The following is a 20,387-nucleotide window of genomic DNA, read 5'->3' on the forward strand; positions in this document are numbered from 1 at the left end:
CTATACAAATACTTACTCACCGACAGTCAGAACTGACAGTGTAAAAATTGCTTTAGCAACTGCAACTATCCTTGGTTTAGAACAGTGTTTCTCAACCTTGGTAGCTTGAAGATGGGTGGACTTCAACTCCCAGAATCCCCCAGCCAGCAGCGCATGTAATTCTCTAACTTGGTTTGATGCTTTAGTCACAGATATCTGGACACACCCGATCCGACCGATCACCGTGATGGAAGACAATGAATCGGTGGTTTATATTTCTGAATCTCATTTCACAGGTTCTAGGTCCAGACACATTGACATCTGTTATCAAAACATAAAACATTTAGTGAAAAAAGGTTTTGTTAAAATGCAATATGTATCTACACATGATCAAATTGCTGATATGCTCAACAAACCACTCCCAGCAGCTCAACACGAGTATCTGCGTAAGAAGATGTGCCTTATTTGATAATGTATCTGATGTTCGCTCAACTAGCAAAGAAGGGGAATGTCACTGCGTTATTTTATTTCCCAGCTGAGCTTCATTATTTTTGGACTAATAGACTTACTGTAGTTTGCCAAGTTCCTTATCAGTATTTTACTACACATGTCCGCATTCACACACTATTTCCTTTGTTCTCTTGCCAGAAAGATCCACCTGAGAAATAGCCGGCGAAAGCTATTTCAAAATTTAGCAATTAATTTTTCTTAGTGAAGTGTTTTATTTTCTTTATAACAAATAAATGAGTTTTATTAGAGAACTTTTCTTCGGGATTTCTTTTCAGAATATTGCAACAAGGAGGAGCCATGATCCATCCTCTAATTAAACCAGGGTGATTTGTCCCAGGGCCAAACATGGGATTAATCGATGCCCTGACACCCCCCCCCACTTCCCATACCCTTCCACCCTCATGCAAAAAAGAAAAAGAGCCTCCCTTAAACCAGGCAGGGGCTCCCAGACCTTCTGTCCAAGCCCAGGAACACCCACACATTAGCTCTGAAATTGGAATGACCAGGTTGGACAGGATTGTTAGAGTTCCAGACCAGGAGTAGGTTCTACTTACCTTTGCTATTGCATCATGCCCGCATGCGCAGATCGCTTTTGATGACGTCTGGGTCAGTGGGCGGAGCCTCCCACCGGTTTTACTACCGGTTCTTGCGAACCGGTCCGAACCGGGGGCAACCCACCACTGTTCCAGACTTAAGTCCTTTTGTTGTTTAAAGAATACTTCTCTGTTTTCTTATCTTATTTTTAATTTCTTCCAAGTCCAATTTTAAATCCAGGTGGAAGGTTCCTTTAGAGCTTTAGTTTTAAAGTTCCTTTTTTTTTCCCCCACTTGAGTTCCCGAGTGCCAATTAGCCGCTAATTACGCATTGGGACTTCTATCAAACTTTACAATTTTTTTTCTTCTTACCTGAGATTTGGCCAATCACTCACCCGGTAACAATACTCTGTTCAATCTCCACTCCTGCATTTCCTCTTCTTGTTTGTGGCCGTTCCAGCTTTTGACAGCTCCATGACTGCCTTCCTTCGCCACTGGGTCGGAGCCTAATGCCGGCACTTCAGGGAACTTGCTCTTTCCCTATCTGTGCCAGCCTGTGCCTCCTTTCTTCGCTGTCCCTGCGGGCCATCTCTATTCCTATATCTGCAAAATATCAACCAACAAATGCTCTGTCTTTCACATTGGCAAAAAAAAAATCAGAACATCAAATACAAGCTGGCCGGATACGACCTCGTAGAGGACCCACATTCTGTCAAGGACCTTGGAGTACTCATCTCAAATGATCTAAGTGCCAGAGCTCACTGCAACAACGTTGCCAAAAAAGCATTAGGAGTTGTTAACCTAATCCTGTGTATCTTCTTCTCCGGCAATATTGTACTGCAAACGAGGGCATACAAAACCTTTGCTGGACCAATTTTTTTTTTTTTTTAAATTTGATTTATATGCCGCCCTTCTCCGGAGACTCAGGGTGGCTTACAATGCGTTAAGCAATAGCCTTCATACTTTTGTATATTTTTACAAAGTCAGCTTATTGCCCCCACAAACTGGGTCCTCATTTTACCTACCTTAGAAAGGATGGAAGGCTGAGTCAACCTTGAGCCTGGCGAGATTTGAACTTGCTAATTGCAGACAGCTGGAGTTAAATTACAATGCATTAGTCTGCTGAGCTATCCAGGCTCGAATAGAGCTCATCTGCCTGGAACCCCCACTGCATATTGGATATTAATACAATTGAGCGAATCCAGAGATATTTCACGAGAAGAGTCCTCCACTCCTCTGCTCACATTAGAATACCTTATGCCACTAGGCTTGAAATTTTGGGATTAAGACAATTTAGAACAATGCCGCCTTTGGTCTGACCTAAGCGTAGTACACAAAATTATCTGCTACAATGTCCTACCTGTCAAGGACTGCTTCAGCTTCAACCGCAATAATACACAAGCAAACAACAGATACAAACTTAAGGGAAACCACTCCAAATTTGATTGCAGAAAATACGACTTCACGTTGTGGGGAACAATTTTTTCTTTCTTTACTATTGATTTTTGTATTGGGTTTTTTTTTTCTGTTATTCTTTCACAATAAAATACAATAACTTGCAAATAAAAAAGAAAAAAGAAAAGAAAATACGACTTCAGCAACAGAGTGGTCAATGCCTGGAATGCACTACCTGACTCTTTGGTTACATCCCCAAACCCCCATAACTTTAACCTTAGTCTGTCTACTGTTGACCTCACCCCATTCCTAAGAGGTCTGTAAGGGGCGTGCATAAATGCACCAGCGTGCCTACCGTCCCTGTCCTACTGTCCCCATTTATTCATATCCTTATCCTGTATTCATAATCATGTTTATACTTGTATCTGTTATCTTATACGTATTTGACAAATAAATAAATAAATAAATAAATAAATAAATAAATAAATAAATAAATAAATAAAGTTGCCTAGCTCTTGTTACTTTTATCAGCTTTCTAACTACCCAGAATTGTTACAAGCTTTACACATGCATATTACCTGTGGATAAACATTCTTTGTTCTTGCCAGAGAGACTCAACAATTACAGGCTTCTCCATTTACTTTCAAGTGTGCCATGACCTGGCTTTATGTTAGCAGACAGTCCATCATACTCATAGTACTAAATGTCCTTGTGACTGTAATGATGTGTAAAAGCAATGTCCCATAGTCATATGATCAAACTCGGTATGTGGAAGCCAGATTCACTTAACAACCATGATACTAACATAATGTTAAGGTATTTAAACTTAGTAGCTGGAGCAGTGGGGTTGTGCAGTGAGCCAGAAACCCACAGACATAGTGGATTGATTGGAGAGTGCTGTCTCCTACACAAGGCAATCTGCACTGTGATTGGTTGCTGTATGTGTGGAGGGGGAGTTTCCCTTTTCCCCCACCTTTTTCTTCTGTGTGCCCTGTATGCTCTGTCATTTTACCTCATGATGCTCCTGCTAGCCAGACTATCTTGTTTGCTGTAAATATTGATGTAAAACATATTTATTTATGTAAAACTACAAGTTTGTGTCAGCATCTCTGACTCCACTTGGACACCTGCTGCCCAATTCCTTGACAGGTTATGGGCCCAGAAGTGCCCTGGAGTGACAGTAGTAAATTTCTCTGAGGTAAATGTTTCTTCATGAACCCGAGGTAAATTTCTATGAGGTAAAAGTTTCTTCATGAACCTTAGGTAAATTTCTCTGAGGTAAATGTTTCTTCATGAACCTGAGGTAAATTTCTATGAGGTAAAAGTTTCTTCATGAACCTTAGGTAAATTTCTCTGAGGTAAATGTTTCTTCGTGAACCTGAGGTAAATTTCTATGAGGTAAATGTTTCTTCATGAACCTTAGGTAAATTTCTCTGATGTAAATGTTTCTTCGTGAACCTGAGGTAAATTTCTATGAGGTAAATGTTTCTTCATGAACCTGAGGTAAATTTCTATGAGGTAAATGTTTCTTCATGAACCTGAGGTAAATTTCTATGAGGTAAAAGTTTCTTCATGAACCTGAGGTAAATTTCTATGAAATTTGCGAGACGGCAAGCAGCAAAGTAACTCTCTCCAGAAAACATTATAGAACAAGGCTACAGTCTGGAGAACGTCTCTTGGATCACCTCCAGTATAGAAAATACTATAACAAGCATCATATCTTAACAAAGCTGCTACTTTTAATAAATACTTGCTATGCTCAAAAGGCATACTAATAATAAATGCCCTTGTGGCTGTAATGATCTATAAAAGTCCCACAGTCATATGATCAACCTCTATTGACCTTCTGACAAGCAAAATCAATGGGGAAGCCATATTCACTTAACAACCACGTTACTAGCTTAACAATTGCAGAGATTCACTTAACAATTGTGGCAAAAAAAAGGCCATAAAATAGGGCAGAATTCACTTAACAACTGCCTCGCTTAGCAATATAAATTTTGGGCTCAGTTAGGGTCGAAAGTAAAGTACCTATACTTTAACAAAAGTAGACATGGTGCTCGCCCCCAACTTCATTTTCCTGTTTAAATAAAAACATTATACAATTTAACTACAAAAAAATAATGTATCTATTTTTTCTATAACTTCCCCAAACCAAAACTTGTAAAGCTGCGAAGAAAGCCCTCCCCCTTGTATTGGCACAGATGTTTATTTAGTACTTGGTGTCAACTTGCAGAGGTTTCAAGTTGCCATGAGCAGGGGGGAGGGAGAACTGATGGAGCTGATTGATTTCCCTAACTGAAATTACATACCACAGATGCTTTTCATTCCATATTCCTGCCAGCTGCATAAAGGAAACTTTGTAAGAAGAAAACAGCTACCAGTGCTTAGAGATAATAGAAAGTGGAAGCCAGAAGTTTGGCTCCATTTACAAGCAGGCAGAAAACTCACTCAAGACAGGATATTTCACAATGGAAATTGCCCAAACCTTTTTAGAAACACAAAGCCCATGTTGCACAAACCCCAAAACTTCAAAAACATAGAACCATATAAGAACCTCCTCTTATCCAGTTTGTTGTCCAGCTGACCCAGAAATGAACTGCTGAATGTCACTTCGCTTCTGCAAGCAAAAACCTCCTTCCAGCAGCTGCTTCTTGGCTTGTCAATTTAAAGCGATGGCATCTTTTTTTTTTTCCTTCTTCTTTGCCAAGTGATCTCCTGGCTGAGAAGCGAGCCCTGATTTTTTCCTTCTAGCCGATCAGTTGGGAGGCTTCTTGGCTTCTCAATTTAAAGTGACGGTGTCTTGGGTTTTTTTTTCTCTTCTTTGTCAAGTGAGCCCTGATTTTTTCCTTCTAGCTGATCAGCCGGGAGTCAGGAGGCAGCAAATAGATTGGGGGCGGGGCCAGGCAGAGGTGGTATTTATTGGTTCTCTGAACTACTCAAAATTTCCACTACCGGTTCGCAAGAACCAGGGAGAACTGGTAGCAACCCACCACTGCTATAGCAACATCCTAACTATCTCTAATGATCTAAGTGCCAGAGCTCACTGCAACAAAAATGCCAAAAAGGCATTAAGAGTTGTTATCTAATCTTGTGTAGCTTCTTCTCTGGTAATATTGTACTGCTAACTAAAGCATACAAAACATTTGCTAGACCAATTCTCAAATGCAGCTCATCTGTCTGGAACCCGCACTGCATATCAGACATTAATACAATTGAGAGAGTCCAGAGATATTTCATGAGAGGATTCCTCCACTCCTCGGCTCGCAATAGAATACCTTATGTCACCAGACTTGAAATGTTGGGCTTAGACAACTTAGAACTACGCCACCTTCGGTCTGACCTAAGCATAGTACATAAAATTATCTATTGCAATGTCCTATCCGTCAATGACTACTTCAGCTTCAACCACAATACATGAAACCACACCAAACTTGATTGCAGGAAATACAACTTCAGCAACAGAGTAGTCAATGCTTGGAATTCACTACCTAATTCTGGTTTCTTCCCCAAACCAGGGTTTGGTTCTACTTACCTTTACTACCGATTTGTATCGTGCCCGCCTGCCCATGCTCGCTTTTGCACAGACCACTTATGATGACATCCAGGTCAGTGGACGGAGCCTCCCACCGGTTTTATTATCGGTTCTATAGAACCAGTCCAAACCAGGGGCAACCCATCACTGCCCCAAACTCCCAAAACTTTAACCTTAGACTGTCTACTGTTGATCTCATCCCACTCCTAAGAGTCTGTAAGGGGCGTGCATAAGAGCACCAATGTGCCTACCATCCCTGTCCTAATGTCTCCTTTTATTCTTATCCATTTCATGTATTAATAATCATGTTTATACTTATATCTGTTATCTAATACATGCTTGACTAACTAAACAAACACACAAACAAACAAACAAATAAATAAATAAATAAATAAATAAATAAATAAATCCTGAGGGGAGGAGTTGAAACAGTTCATGTCCAGGATATGAGGGATAGGTAGAGATTTTCTCAGCTCTCTTTTTGAGCTGTATACAGGTCCTTGATGTAATGGATCTTGCAATGTCTGGCTATTGGACTGCCTACCCCACAATAAAATATAAGATTCCATACACACAGACCTTTTTTTCACTCCTCGCCCAAGTTGTGGCCGAAGCAAATTGCCTTGAAAAGATTAAAAAGCAGTCTAAAAAGCAGGATCTATCAAAATGAATCCACCAGACAGTTTAGTTTAAATGTTCTCCAGCTATCCAGATTTTGGATATTAAAAAGGACTTCGAGCTATGGTTGCATGTATGGAAACCAACACAACTGCTTGAAGGAAGCCTCTTCTGAGTCCATTAGAGCTATCCATGTTGTTGCTTGATCCGTTCTTCGGTTTCCTCTGAAAACAGGATCTTTACCTTTTGATGGGTTTTGCAGTCTACAACAGCCGCCTGTTTAGGGGGAAAAAATTCCAACAAAACAAGTACGTTTGGGGAATATTCATTTTAGTTCCAGCTCCTGTGAAAAGACCCACTTCCTTCCACAACATCCTGTGTGTATTCAGTCCAAAAGGATGCTGAAATTCATTATTATTATTTAAAGGCAAAAGATGGAAGTTCCAATCTCTGGGCTGCAGTTAGCAGGGATGGGTGGGGACGATGACAAAGGATTAATTTTTACATCTTTCTTCCCCTGGGAAAATACCCCACATCATCATTGCTGAAAGAGTTTTAATTAACCTTTTTGAGCCCCCTATCTTCCCTTCTTTTTTAGAATTAAGGAGTCAGGCAGCAGTGCGACAGGTGTTGGGCAGTGGTGGGTTACCCCCGGTTCGCACCAGTTCTATAGAACTGGTAGTAAAACCAGCAGGAGGCCCTGTCCACTGACCCCGGTGTGATCAAAACGCTTCTGCGCATGTGCAGAAGAGCGCGCAGCCCCGCTGCGAACCGGTAGTAAAGGTAAGTAGAACCCACCCCTGGTGTTGGGGGCATGGGAGGTGTGGCTGTGGTGGTCCTAAGGTAAGCAGGGAAGACATCCCCCCAAAATAAGACATGGTCTTTTGGGGGTCAAAAAGAAAATAAAACCAGGACTTATTTTCAGGGAAACATGGTATTTTACTGATCTTTTTAGCATGTGTGGGCTGGAGAGGCTGAGCTGGGTTGGATCTTCTTGCAGAGCAGCTGATAAGAGGGACCCAGACAGGAGGGGTTGAGCCCCAAAGGAACCTCAGGAAGACCACCACCAGAGCAATGATCCCCAACATTTCCACCTTGGCGGCTCGGCGTGGGAGGGAGGGGCGTGTGAGTGGCAAGCACACATGCACACAGATCCATTTGTGTGAGTGGATAGTGCTTGAGCTCGCGTAAAAAGCTCCGCTCATGCGAGTGGCAGGCACATTGCTTGCGTGAGAAGCTCTGCTTGTGTGAGCAGAAGCCACTTGAGCAGAGGGCCATTCTGCCCATGGAAATCCGAATTACTACCAACAGAAGCAAAAATAATTGCAAAAATAACCGAATGTGCAGAAATGGATAGACTCACTAAAGAGCTTCAAAAGAAGGAAGATACCGATTATAATACAGTTTGGTAAAGATGGCACTCATGGCTGGAGGGAAAGATAGGGCCAGTAAAATAAAATGTTAGGAAAGTTTCACGGGTGTGCACTTGCCCATTGCTTATGCGGCCCAATTCCAAACAGATCACATCTCGGGAGTGAGCTGTGGTCTGGGAGGGGGGATTGGGGGCCCCTGATTTAAGAGAGTGCATTCAGCACTCCAACAAGCCAGATGGTCTCAGCTTCCAGTTATTTATGAAGCTGGAGTTTTGTCTCATAAATAGACTTCAGCAATAGTCAGGCTCACCTGTTGGAGTATCGCTTGGGTAGAAACTCATCTTCTGTACTTGAAGGAGAAGGATCCATTTCTGGAGGGACGTCACCAGGGTAAGTTTTTTTCTCCTGATGGAGTTTTTTCCAGCATCTCCACCACCAGCCTGATAAATGGCAGAAAGAGAAGACGGCTCATTTATTTATGGGGCAGCAGCTCCTGCCTGGGATGGATTTAAGCTAAAGAGCCCGAAGGACCCAGATGGTACAACTGCCTGGACTACAATGCAGCATCGTAAGAAAGATATATGTGTGTCTCCATCTGTTTATAATTGATAAAAGGGCAATATACGGGACCGCCTGCTACCACCAATAGCCTCCCACCGACCAGTACGCTCCCATAGAGAGGGGCTCCTCCGGGTGCCGTCGGCCAAACAATGTCGACTGGCGGCCCCCAGGGGGAGAACCTTCTCTGTGGGGGCACCTACTCCCCCACGAGCTCCCCCCCGAGATACGGAGGATTCCGGATCTGCGTACCTTCCGTCGCACGCTTAAGACGTTCCTATTCCAGCAAGCCGGCCTGACCTAAACTTCTCCGCTTTTAAATGGGAATTTTAAATTTGGTTTTAAATTATTGGGGTTTTAAATATGGTTCAGCCAAATTTATTTAATTTGTTTTATCTCTATTTTAAATTTTGTACTTCCATGTTTTATTTTTTATGGCTGTTCACCGCCCTGAGTCCTTCGGGAGTAGGGCGGTATACAAATTCAATAAATACAAATACAAATACAAAATTGCTGGCTGTCAAGAGCTGCTGATCAGGGGGGAAAAAAGGAGCCTTGGTAGTACAGTGGTCTAAAGCACCCTGTTATTAAGACCAGCTGCTTGCAATTCTGCAGGGTTCGAATCTCGCCAGGCTCAAGGTTGACTCAGCCTTCCATCCTTTCTAAGGTAGGTAAAATGAGGACCCAGTTTGTGGGGGCAATAAGCTGACTTTGTATAAATATACAAAAGGATGAAGGCTATTGCTGAGCACATTGTAAGCCGCCCTGAGTCTCCGGAGAAGGGCGGCATATAAATCAAATTTAAAAAAATAAATAAATAAATAAAAATGATACAGAGCATTTCCTCCATGGAAGATGTTACCTACTCTGTTTCCCCAAAAATGCAACCTACCCCGAAAGTAAGGCCTAGCCTAATTTTTTTGGGGTGGGCCTAATATAAGGCTTACCCCAAAAATAAGCCCTAGTGAAGGAGGTGGGCATGCCAAGCACAGGAGGCAGACCTTCCCTTTCCCGGTCACCTCATGGAGGCTCAGCCCCTTAATTGCAGACCTCGGATCAGGTGAGCTGCGGCTGGATATCTGGAGCACCTCTCCTGCCACCGGCCTGCCAGGGCCCCCTTCACCAATAATCACACTGTCCTGCATGAGCTCCGTGGTGGTGGCCCTGCAGTGAGATGGAGGAGGGAGGGGGAGATTGCCCCTTCCTCCTTTGCACCCCAAAGACAGGCTCCCCTTCCACGATGGTTCTGCAAAGTCCATTAGGTTTTGCGTGGAGAAGCAGACTGCTTCCCGCAGGGTTGGCCTCGGCACCCACTTCGGATGGTGAACAGAAGATCTTTGCTCTTTTTCTTCAGGGCCTTTGAAATCCCCCCCCTTCACTTTTCTGCCTTAAAATTCTGGGCTCTGGCAGCAGAGCCATTTCATCCTTTCCATGAGAGTGTCTTGCCAATATCCCCTTGACCGCCTTCCCCTCCCTGTGCACAGTTCCCGAGGAGGGAGAACAAACAGAAAAGGTGCCTGAACTCATGGCACTTTCTTTTCATTTACACGCCGTGTCTCCTGAGAGGCCTGTGGAGACGCAGGCGAGACCGTCATTCTTAGCTGTTGGATGGAAGGGTAGGCTGGGCCAAGGAGAAAAGAATAGGGGGGGGAAGCAAGCCTCCACCTGCTGCCAATGCCGTCCGCAGCGGTCCAAGTTGCTGCGAGCGAGCGGCGAGCGCTTCAAAAATGAAAAGCAGGACTTGCCTTCTGCCCCTTGCACAGCGGAAGGTGGCAAAAGGCAGAGAAGAGCCACCCTCCCTTCAGGAAAAAGCCTGGAGGTATATCAACAGCAGGGCAAGCCTTATTTAGATCATATCCCAGTGTGTTTTGGCAGGGAGAAGGCACAGCTGCTGTTTTTTGCTCAGGTTTCCATTGCAGTAGTGACTGCAGGATTTATTTTTATCTCCCTTCCAAAACATCCTGGGACAGTACCAGCAGCAAGTGGAGGCAAAAGAATGGGGCTGCCCACTCCGTGTCCAGCAGCCACTGCAAGCACATTCCGGGAAAGAGCCGAGTCCCAGTTTTCGCTTTTGATACGCTCATGATCTGTCCCCGTCCCCACACACACACAACACAGCCAGCCGAGGGTTAAGGAAACACTTTGGAACGCACCCAGTCCTTATCTCCCTCTTGGCAGCGATAGACACACCGTCTGCCAAGGGACTTTATTTTCACAAACAGACAGATAAGATACGAACGTTCAAGAAAGTCCAAACAGAAATAATATTCCTCCCAGCAGTTCCGGACGAGGCTTTAGTGACTGTCCAAGGTTTTGCTTTGTTCGTCACAAGGATCCTTTGACCACTACCCTCTATTATATAGTCTCTGGGGTGTGGTCCAGTGACTCAGTTCTAATCCCTAGCACGCCTCCTAAGCTGCTGCAAACGTTTATCACGCCTTTGGAGGCGTGCGTCCAGGAATGATGTTTCATTATCACTTTGATTCGAATCAGCTGTCTCCTCTCCCTCGACCGGCACTTGAGACAATGCCAGAGGGGAGGGGCCTGGAGAGGGAGGCCTGGCTGACTCCTCTTCCTCATGCTCGGAGCTTTCTTCCTCCGATGGGACAGGCTCAGAGGGCGGGGCCACAACAGCTCACCACTTGTTGGCAGCAACTGGCATAAGCGACTGCCAGGGCCGGATTTTCCTATAGGCTAACTAGGCTTCAGCCTAGGGCCTCAAGATCAAGAGGGGCCTACATTCAAATTGTTAGCAAAATTAAAATGACACTTTCACTATAGGTGAAAGGGCCTCATAAGTGGAATAGCCTAGGGCCTCTTTTCATCTAAATCCGGCCCTGGCGACTGCCTGTGCTGCTGGCCTCACAGGAGCTCTTCGCCTTCCTGGTAGTGCTGCTCCCAGTGTGGGAGTCGGGCCAGATCTATGACCCCCGGAACAGCCCTCCATGTGCCTGCCAGGGTCCCTTTGCCAGCGGCCATGGGTGGAGCCATGCCGCCTGTGGGAATGCAGTGGCCATAGTACATGTATAGACCAGTTTAACTGGTTGGACACTTGTATGGAGCTTAGCATCGAAATAATCAAACTATGAAAAGCGGGTTCATAGGGATACTCTCTGAAGGGCCCTATTCATTCTCTCTTTGTTCTTAACATAGGCTGTGCCTGCAAAGGCAGAGACATCTCCTATCTCCTTGTAAAAACATTCCTGAGAATCAGATAAAGGAGATGGGCCTCTCGCCTGGTAGTAACTGGTACCAAACAGCCAGAGTTAAGTTTCGCTTTTGCATCTTTACTATCGCTTTCCTATCTCTTGTATGTAATATGAGATGTGTAGCCATAATAACGCCTTCTGATGACGATGTATTTGGATAACTAATAAAAGAGATTGTAGCTTTTTGTTTGCTGCTCTCTCATCCCGAGAAAACGCTTGTCCTGTGTTTTCCTAAACTGAATCTCTCATGAGAAGCCCGCCAGAATGAATGCAACAGCCGCCTTACCTGCCACTGCCTTTGGGCTTCTGAAAGCCTTCCTGCAGGTCTACTCGGTGCTGCAGGCACCAGGCCCAGCGCTCTTCGGAACCTGGCCCTGGTGAGTGCTGCAGTTCTCGTGCTGGCTGTGCAAGGCGGTGTGGGCGGCATGGCTCCAATGGCAGCAGAGGGGGCCCTCCAGAGGTCATAGATCTGGAAGGACTTTTTTTTTTTAATTTGATTTATATGCTGCCCTTCTCCGGAGACTCAGGGCGGCTTACAATGTGCTCAGCAATAGCCTTCATCCTTTTGTATATTTATACAAAGTCAGCTTATTGCCCCCACAAACTGGGTCCTCAATTTACCTACCTTAGAAAGGATGGAAGGCTGAGTCAACCTTGAGCCTGGTGAGATTCGAAACTCACTCTGGTTCACAAACCACAATGGTTCCAGATCCATCCAATGATAATTAGCAGATAACAACTCCTCTCGATAGCTTATCATCACAGCTTCATACACAATGGCAGCATCATAGCAGCAACCTCTCAACAGCATATCATAGCAGCAACTGAACACGTTGCAGTACCTTGCTTAAATATTCTCACAACCAGTAATTATGTGATTACAGCATGACTCAGCATTAAAGCCACATAATACATATACAGATAAAGTAACAGTACACTTATATTGCCTGGACAACATAGTTAGGCTCAAACCATATCCTAACACTACCAAGGCTCTTGCCCCACACCAGGCAGGAGCAGCCCAGCAGGGCGGCCAAGATCAGCACTGCCAGGAGAGCGAAGAGCCCCAGTGAGGCCAGCAGCAGCACAGGCAGTCTCTTGGCAGCCAGTGGCCAAGCGGGGCAGGCAGAGTCTGGGGCATGCCAGGAGCTTAAGACATTGCAGCTGCAAGCAGCTGTTTAGTAGAGGCTGTTCAGGCTCCTAAGGTAAAGCAGGTGCAGATCAGCTGTTTCACGGAGGTCATGGAGGTGCTAGGCGGGAGGGGCAGCTCCAGTGGTGAAATGTAAAATTTGTTACTACCGGTTCTGTGGGCGTGGCTTGGTGGGAGTGGGGGGTAATGTGACTGGGTGAGCATGTCCAACTTTTTTTTTTTTTAACTTTTAAAAGCATTTTCTTTACCTCTTCAGCCGAAGAGCTTGTAAAAAAATGCTTTTAAAAGCCTCTGACGATCAGGCAACTCAGCTGGGATCATCAGAGGCTTTTAAAAGCATTTTTTTCCATGTTATTTAATTATAAGCACTGGATTTGCAGAGAATAAGATGAATAAGTTTATGCAAAGCTATTAAGTAAGGAATGTTTCCAGGAAGAATCAATATGAGTTTATGGAGTAAAAAGTAAAAATAAGGTTTTTACAATATAATTTATTTGAGATTGGTTAAAATATTTTGTTAATGTGTTAATATATGTAAGGGTTGGAGATGTGATGGTTAATTGTAATTGGGCTCTGATTGTGCAATGCTGGAAGAAAGAAGACTTGCTTATTATTGAAGAACTGACAAGAATGAAGTTGGATTGATTATTTTCAAGCAATAATTGGTTTAAATAGTTATATTCAGATATGAACGGGGGGGAATTAAAGTGCAAAAGGGAGATAAATCTATAGATAGTTAGCTTATGTTTTTTTATATATATATATGTTTGCTAAATGCTATAACTGTATTTGCTCTGGGAAGTCCAGGAGGGGAGGGTTGGGGCAGGAGGGGGGAGGAGGGAAGGGAAAATATGTGTAAATTTTTTAAAAACTTTTCAATTAAAAAAAAAAGCATTTTTTTCTACAACCTCTCGAAGAGGTTGTTGAAAAAAATGCTTTTGAAAGCCTCTGACAATCCCAGCTGAGCCGCACGATCATCAGAGGCTTTTTTTTTTTTACTTTTAAAAGCATTTTTTCAGCCGAAGAGGTTGTAGAAAAAATGCTTTTAAAAGTAAAAAAAAACCTCCTGATGATCGCGTGGCTCAGCTGGGCATGGCGGGGGGGGCAGGGATTTTTGCGACTGGTTCTCTGAATCACCCACCACCACTGCTACTGGATTGGGCGATCCGGTCCGAACAGGGAGCATTTCACCCCTGGGCAGCTCGCCCTGCCCCCCAGCACGGAAAAAAATGGGGTGGAATAAGATCTCCCCCAAAATAAGACCTGGTGCCTTTTTTGGCAGCCCAAAAAATATAAGACCCAGTCTTATTTTCAGGGAAACACAGGTAGTTTGGTAACAAAACGTCCGAGAGGTAAAAGCAAGCTCAGAGAACAGGCACCTGCCAAAAACTACATCCAGTTTTGGTCACCACGATATAAAAAAGATGTTGGGATTTTGGAAAGAGTGGAGAAAAGAGTGACAAAGATGACTAAGGGCTGGGAGGCTAAAAGATTGGAAGAATGGTTGCAAGACATGGATATGTCTAGTCTAGGGGAAAGAAGAACTAGGACTGATACGACAGCAGTTTTCTAGTACTTGATGACTGTCACAGAGAGACATAAGTCAAGCTATTCTCCAAAGTACCAGAAGGCAAAGATAAGAAACAATGGATGAAAACTAATCAAAATAACAGAGAGAAGCAATCTAAAACTGAAGAGAAATTTCCTGATAGCAAGAATAGCAATAGCACTTAGACTTATATACCGCTTCACAGTGCTTTACAGCCCTCTCTAATCGGTTTACAGAGTCAGCCTATTGCCCCCAACAATCTGGGTCCTCATTTTACCCACCTCGGAAGGATGGAAGGCTGAGTCAACCTTGAGCCAGTGAAAACTCAACTGCTGCAGTCAGCAGAGTGCGATCCCATTGTGAACCGGTAGTAAAGGTAAGTAGAACCCACCCCTGAAGCAGAGCCGCAGGACATGGGGCCCCTCCCACCAGAACTTCCCCAATCTTCTTCAGGGGCAGGATTATGGTTTTTCTTGCACTTCCCAGATCATTTATGGGACTCTCCTTTGCTTCCTGAGTTCCTGATGTTTGCTTCTCCGAAGTAAATCTATTCAGGCTAAAGAGACACAAGGAAGGGGGAACATTCTGAGATTTACAGGAAATGGAAAAAAAATAGCTGCATAGTTGCTTCTTCCTTTCTGACTCCTCTTCCAAATGCTATTTATGAGGAAGGATCTTATGGGGAACATGGGGGAAACTCTCAGGGAGGCTCTGCTACCCACACAAGATCAGTCAACACAGAAAGACTCAGGGGTGGATGTCAGTGGATTTCTTTCACTTACATATCCGGAAGAGAATCGCAGCTCCCAAGATTATGATAGCCCCAATTCCCACAGGAATCTGCCACCCTATAGGTAAAAAAAGGACAAACATGGTTCTGATTAGACAGATGCTGAGTTCCCCAAAGTGGAGATGCTGAGCAATGGAAGAAATTCCCAATCTTGACTGGCCTCCAGGAAGTGCCCCCACCTGAAGGAAGCCTTGAAGGGCAAATGGCCTTGAAGGGCAGAAGGAAGAGTCACAATCATGTCATCTATCACACCAACTCATATATCACCGTATCTTCATACCTTTGCTATTTAGTTACCACTTCCATCTCCCTTGAGAGAAATCACTTCTCTCCCATTACTAAATGCAGGACTCTTTTTCCTGCTCTCCACCTGAAAACATGAGATGATGCAGCAGAAAACTCCCACACCCATTGTCAAATACGGATGTAACATTTACTCCTAGACAAAATTTCCTCCTATGCATCACAACCCCATCAGCCTCTCACCTGTTTCCTCCTCCAAGGCCAGGACCAGGGGCTCCTGCAAGCCCTCGTGCTCCAGGTGACACCGAAAACGGTCCCTCTCCTTGGGGTCGATCTCAATGCTGAGGTGGACATAATAGGTCCCGTCTGAATTGGGCACCACATTCCTATGGAGAGTCTCATAGACACAGGCCTCTCCTTCCCTTGTCCAGATGGCCTGGATCTCTTTGGGGTAGAAGCCAAAGGCCTGGCAGGTGAGGACCTCCAGTCTGTCATCCACTATCTTGCAATTCACCTTCCCCACTGGAGGCTCTGCAGGAGAAGCAACACCAGAGTTACCAGGTTTTCTAGAGTTTCTGTCAAGATGGCTGAATAAGTGGGAAGGCCTCTTTTGATCATTCTCTCCCTCTGCTCCTTCTCCTCCACTGAACCTCTGGATCACTGGTAGGTTTCACTCACCTTTGCTACTGGTTCGCTCGTGCGTGCGTGTGTGCTCACTTCGCTCACGCATGTGTCACTTCTGCACATGTGCAGAAGCTTCTGTGCATGCACAGATCGTATTTGATGGCATCCAGGTGGGTGGGCAGAGCCTCCCACTCCTGCTGCTACCGGTTCGCCCAAACTGGGACGAACCGATAGCAACCCACCACTGCTCTGGATGCCTCAAAGATGGGGCACTGAAGCTCTTTAGATGTATTGTTGAAGGGATTAAATAGAATTTGGGGTAAAGCTCTCAAATTGACCAACGTAACTGTAATGCTTGGGGCTTGGTGTATTTTCCCTTCCCCCAAATTGAATTTGTTCAAGTTGTTCCAGATAAAAAAAAATCAGGAGCAGACTGATCTTTGTCTTCTGACCCAGACACAGGATATTTGTTTCTTCTGCTTTGCAAGATTTTCTCAGGGAAATCGAATGAGCCTTCAGCATTAATTTCTTGCTCTGTTACTAGTTGTTTTTTTTTTTTTAAGAATTAAGTTTGAGGAGAATTGGACATTATTTTCCTTCTGTAATGTGACGTGGGATACTGACTGACCCTTTTCTGCAAACGGTGGCTTAGTTAAACAGGGGGAGCTGCAGAAGCATCTCCTTTTGCCACCCACCTGTCTTCTCCAGAGCCTTCCTCCTGTAGGACTGGTATCTCTGCAGCCTCTCAATGCAGGTCTTCTCCAGGAAGCTTTTATTACTCTCAGACCACCCTGGATCCTCCTCCCACTTCTCTTTGACCTTCTGGGCCTGGGGCTGAGCTGCCACCCATCTGAGGGTCTCCTTGTCGAAGCTGATGAAGTCCCACCCATTGTAGCCATAGTGCAAAAATCCTCCTTTGCGCCCGTCTTCCCTGAGCTCACAGCCCCAAGTCACCTGCCAGGTGTGAAGCCCTGAAAGAGACCCAGAGGGAATGGATGTGAATGAAAAGGGTCCAGGATCCGTCTCCTTAGGGAGCATTATAGTCTACCCATCTTCCCACCTGGGAAGAGAAACCTGATTTCTCCTTCCTCTCTTTATCACAGAAGGAGAAATATATTTTATTTCAATTAACTGGGGTCAGGCCATGAAGAATTTATAGGCGAGGGAGATAATTGGGGGGGTCAGGGGCTGGGGAGTGGGTTGTTTTTCCTTTTTAGGAAAGAAAATCTCACTATTATGCCCCCTGCAGCCATTGAGGCCAAAGACGTCACTGGCTCTGCTCACCTCCAGCACAGCGGTCCAATTTTGATACCTTCTCCAGGTCAGCTCTGAAGACCCACTCAAGGGGCAGAAAGGTCTCCTTCTCCACCTCCTCCATCCAGGGCACCAGAGGCTCCGTCTTCCTGGTGAGGCTGTCATAGCGAGCAATGGGCTGGTCATCAAAATAGCCTGTAACGAAAGACTGAGGCTGCCCCTGGCTGGGCTCTGGCAGTTGCAGGTAGAAGTAGCACAGGGAGTGTGACAGAGAACCTGGAGAGGAAGGAGGGAGAAGGGAGAATGAGTGGGCTTGGTGGGTGTGGCTTGGTGGGTGTGGCAGGGGAAAGATACTGTAAGCCGCCCTGAGTCTCCGGAGAAAGGCGGCATATAAATTGAACTAATAATAATTATAATACTGCAAGATCTCCATTCCCACCCCACTCTGGGACCAGCCAGAGGTGGTACTTGCCGGTTCTCCAAACTGCTCAAAATTGCCACTACCGGTTCTCCAGAACAGGGGTCACCAACCTTTCAGACCTCAGGGACGACTAAATTCATAATTTTAAATCCCACGGACCCATCTGCGTAATGACCGGCTGGGTGGGTGTGGCTAGGTGGTCATGTGACTGGGTAGGGGATGGCCAACTCAAAGTTACTCACGTCGAGGGGCACCTTGGCAGCCTCTACTCGGCCCTCCCCTCCCAGCCACTCCTCGCCTCCCCACCTGGGCTCCTTAAGGCCCCAAAAGGAAGCAGTTGTTGGAGGTAAGCAGCCACCTTGAGAAAAACAACAAAACAGCTCAGTTCAAATTGGATCTGGCTGAGAAGGAGGCTCAGTAGAAGCCCTTCATTGAGGACCACAAACATAGGCTTTCCAAGCAGAGGGAAGACCTGCAGGAGTGCAAGGCCAGGTACTGGCACCCGGAGGCTCAGAGGGCTGAGATGGTCAACCAGTTCCAGGCCATGATGCAGTCCCACTGGAACGAGGCCCTCTGGCTCTGTGCCACCAACAGCACTTCCCTCCAGCCTTCGCCCAAAGCCTCGCACCAGGAGGCTGAAGCAGACCCCAAGTTGGAATTTCTGTCCCCCTCCGACCCACACAAAAAGACCCCGAAAGGGAAGACTCTCTGCAGCAACACAAACGTTCATTGCACGTATCCAGCCCAGGGGCCGTAGTTTGAGGACCCTTGATTTAGTGCAATATAAAAAATGCAAGTAATTTTTCCGCGGACCACTGGTAACCTCTGCTCCAGAACCTGCTGGATTTCACCCCTGATCCCAGCCCCTCCCCCACTCCCAGGACCTTCCAGGGTGGCTCGCTTTTCTGATAGGTTTGGAGCTCCAAGGCGGGTTGTCTCGCCCTTTGCCAACCCAGGAGAGGAAAGGGGTTGAGCTCTGAAAGTTCCTCTGTTCTGGAAAAATTAAAAAATAATAAAGTAAAGCTGCAAACTCTTCTACAGACACACTCCTTTTCTTTGCCCCTCCTGCCTGCCCCCCCAACTCTCACCCTCTCACCCTCTCTGCTGTCCCACTTCCATCCCCCTCTTCCATCCCTCACGTATATTAGACCAACCACAGGAGATTACATGACTCAAACCTGGCTATGTTCCCACTGCCTACGTCGCCTATCTATTCCCCTATTTTCTCAGGAATACAAATGGGAATGGAATGGATTACAAAGGAAATGCCAAACGTTCTTTTTTATTACTAAATATTTCATTCGTTTTAAAAGTAAAACAATGGACATTGCTGAACGTCTCTGGTCTCTAACATTTACATCAAATTCAAGTTAATAAGTAATATATTCCCTAATCTATATACAAATTTACATATCTCCTATTTCATTATATATCAAGTATACAGTATTTTACTTCCTAAGCAGCTATACATATATTTAGTAAACCTATATTACATTCACAAATTCAATAATGGATTACAAAGGAAATGCCAAACATTCTTAAATGAAGCTCAGTGAAGCGTCGCAAAGAAAGGCAGCATAGTATAGCCTTTATTGCCATTGTACATCATATATACCATGAAATTATTTTTAGCCGCACTGGTGCAGTCCATGACAAAAAAAAATTACAAACAACATAAATAGTATAAAGAATAATCCCCATGCAAGTAATTCAGGGGAAAAAAGAAAAAAGAAAGAAAAAGAAGAACTAGTCACACGTTTCCGCTGGTGCGTGGAGTGATTGTGGTTGTGTTTAAGAGTCTGACAGCCCAAGGATAGAAACTAAAGCAGTGAGACCTGGCAATGTCATCCAGTGGTGTTAGAGGGCAACCAATGCAGGGGTGAAATCCAGCAGGTTCAGGCAGGTTCTGGAGAACCGGTAGCGGAAATTTTGAGTGCTTCAGAGAACCGGCAAATACCACCTCTGGCTGGCCCCAGAGTGGGGTGGGAATGGAGCTTTTGCACTATCCTTCCCCTGGAGTGGGGTGGGAATGGAGATTTTGCAGTATCCTTCCCCTGCCACACCCACCAAGCCACACCACGCCCACCAAACCACACCCACAAAACCAGTAGTAAAAAAATTTGGATTTCACCACTGAACCAATGGTTTCTTGTGCCAAATGTATTTATTTATTTATTTGTCGCATTTCTATGCCGCCCAACTCCCAAGGGACTCTCTGTAGTGCCTTCCTGTCCGCAGCAGTTAAACCAGCCTACCATACTGTAATGCAGCCTGTGAGGACGCTTTCTATCGTGGACCCATAGAAAGAGGTCATCAGCCGTTGTTCCACCTGATTTTTTCCGCAGGACTCTTAAGGAAACGACGTCTCTGTTGGGCCTTGCCAATCACCAGGGATCTTTTGTTTTTCCAGATGAGATCTTGACCAATAAGCACTCCCAAGAGTTTAAAAGAGGAAACCCTCTCCACATCCAGACTTTCTTCCCTTCTGGGAAAGGAGCTTAGAGGAGGAGAGACCCAGCCCAGGACTAAGGGCCTCATTCTCTGTCTGTCCCTCCCCGCCGGGTCGCAAGTCCCTCCAGGCACTCACCATGACAGGCCCACAGCACCGTTCCCAAGAGCAAGGAGGAGACCCATTTCAGCTGCATC

At 45.3% G+C, this 20,387-nt stretch overlaps 1 protein-coding gene across 4 annotated transcripts; it reads right to left on the bottom strand.

Moving 5' to 3' along the window:
* Nucleotides 1-277: 277 nt before the first annotated feature.
* LOC139311769 (zinc-alpha-2-glycoprotein-like) lies at nucleotides 278-20,387 on the bottom strand. 4 transcript variants are annotated; one of them, XR_011599957.1, is made up of 8 exons: nucleotides 20,329-20,387; nucleotides 17,351-17,596; nucleotides 16,762-17,037; nucleotides 15,686-15,973; nucleotides 15,192-15,257; nucleotides 8,254-8,383; nucleotides 1,418-1,625; nucleotides 278-300 (listed from the first exon to the last, which is right to left on the bottom strand). XR_011599957.1 is itself a non-coding variant. In XM_070936276.1 (7 exons), exons 1-7 carry the CDS (start codon nucleotides 20,384-20,386, stop codon nucleotides 1,529-1,531), a joined length of 1,161 nt encoding a protein of 386 aa, XP_070792377.1. In that variant the 5' UTR covers nucleotide 20,387; the 3' UTR covers nucleotides 1,411-1,528. The 4 variants fall into 4 exon arrangements, 3 of the variants coding, with proteins under 3 accessions (XP_070792377.1, XP_070792379.1, XP_070792378.1); XM_070936276.1 differs by lacking the exon at nucleotides 278-300 and having other exon boundaries at nucleotides 1,411-1,625; XM_070936277.1 differs by lacking the exons at nucleotides 278-300; nucleotides 1,418-1,625 and adding an exon at nucleotides 4,149-6,846.

The sequence above is a fragment of the Pituophis catenifer genome, unplaced genomic scaffold (genome assembly GCF_029215685.1).
Source record: "Pituophis catenifer annectens isolate HBS135680 unplaced genomic scaffold, rPitCat1.0.hap2 SCAF_2, whole genome shotgun sequence".
Taxonomy (NCBI): Eukaryota; Metazoa; Chordata; class Lepidosauria; order Squamata; family Colubridae; genus Pituophis; species Pituophis catenifer.

Excerpts from the sequence above, each read along its gene's own strand:
- LOC139311769 (XM_070936276.1), bottom strand. The coding sequence starts at position 20,386 with ATGCAGCTGAAATGGGTCTCCTCCTTGCTCTTGGGAACGGTGCTGTGG. Across the intron at positions 17,038-17,350 it reads ATTGGACCGCTGTGCTGGAG|GGCTTCACACCTGGCAGGTG; the intron begins GTGAGCAGAGCC and ends GGTCTCTTTCAG. Across the intron at positions 1,626-8,253 it reads CCCAAGCGATACTCCAACAG|ATATAGGAATAGAGATGGCC; the intron begins GTGAGCCTGACT and ends GATATTTTGCAG.